Source organism: Pterocles gutturalis, unplaced genomic scaffold (genome assembly GCF_000699245.1).
Source record: "Pterocles gutturalis isolate BGI_N339 unplaced genomic scaffold, ASM69924v1 scaffold44895, whole genome shotgun sequence".
Classification (NCBI taxonomy): Eukaryota; Metazoa; Chordata; class Aves; order Pterocliformes; family Pteroclidae; genus Pterocles; species Pterocles gutturalis.
Window position 1 is genome coordinate 2,635 of NW_010144940.1, and position 1,352 is coordinate 3,986.

The 1,352-nt window shown below is 48.0% G+C and overlaps 1 protein-coding gene across 1 annotated transcript in view; it reads right to left on the minus strand.

Moving 5' to 3' along the window:
- Window positions 1-762: 762 nt before the first annotated feature.
- SLC26A8 (solute carrier family 26 (anion exchanger), member 8) overlaps window positions 763-1,352 on the minus strand; it is a gene marked incomplete at its 3' end in the record, with an annotated part of 12,226 nt that continues 11,636 nt past the window's right edge. The window contains exon 14 of the mRNA XM_010085234.1: window positions 763-946. Coding sequence (XP_010083536.1) covers window positions 763-946 — 184 coding nt within the window. The remainder of the gene's footprint in view (window positions 947-1,352) is intronic.

Consider the following 1,352-nt stretch of genomic DNA (forward strand, 5'->3'; position numbering starts at 1 on the left):
GCACAGGATCTCTACACAGACGATCTATCATTTAAATCCAAGTTTTGCCCTAAAATAGAGTCCCAACGGTGCATATACACAGTGCTGGCCACCCATCTCAAATGAATTCCACCTGCAGCTCTTCACACTAGGCAATCTGTGCCACGGGGTAATCCTCCAGACGAGGGCATGAAGCCTTCTGATGTGTGTTGCTGAGGCAGTTAAACGCTGCTGCTTTCAGTGGAATCCCAGCTCACACCTCTGTACTGACCTTCCTGCGTCAAACCCTATGGCTGATCTACAGAAAATAGAACTCAGTTGACTTTTTTCCCCGAGCGCTAACTGTATCTAAGTCTACAATTTTCCTGGCTCTTCAGAACAAAATGAATACATTCCTCCACTCATCACTATTTCAGTGAAGGACTATAAAAACATGAAAAAAATACTGCATTTGGTACTGGGATTTAGTTGTGGTTGTTTAGAGAGGGACTGGGGCAGAAATAATGGATGGACACCATGTTATGTCGGTGCAGACCATGCCAGCGAAGTGTTGAAGAGTAACAATAAAATGTTTTATTTGAAACTTCATATCACTCTAAATACATCTGAAAGTAATGAAACTGCCTGCACGTACCCTGGTGAAATATGCCAGATTAAAACATAGAAAAAAATAAATAAAAAGATTGAAGGCTGTTGCTTATCTGTACCTTTCTCCTCTCTACTGAAATCCCAGTTCCCCAACACTTGTAATTCAGTAATTGCTGGTATAATTCCATCTTCTACCCCAGCCTGGGTCCTGGAAATCCGACTGCAGGGGTGGAGTATCGTACTGCTGGCGAGAGCTTGGATCTGCCGTACTCTCGGCTAAGTATGATGTCTCTGAGCTTGGCTCTCCATGGAGAAATTTGTTGTCAGAGTTCTTTGCAGAGTAAAAATCTCTCTTCTTCTTCAAGAGCAAAGTTGTTTCCTGCAATGTACACAAACATTTACTGTCAGCCCAGGGTGGCCAATCTGTTGAGCCGCTCCAGCATTGTTCCCATGCCAAGGCAGCACCACGTGAGCAGCAGAGAGTGCCCCGCTGCTGTGGGACCGCAGGATCCCCATCCCCAGCGGCCGAGGAGATGAGCTAGCAGGGACCGCCGATGCCGACACCACCCAGCTGCACACCCAGGGCAGCCTCATCTCAGATCCTGGAAGCCTCATCTCAGATCCTGGGCAACCACTGTCACCTCCTTCCCGGGAGCTCAAGGACCCCGTTTTCCTGCAGATCTGGATGGGGTTTTGCCTTGATTCTCTCTCCACCTTCAGCTCTAGGACCCCAGCCTGGCAGTACGCGCGGGATCATTAGGCAAGGCGAGGTTCTTTTCCCAGGT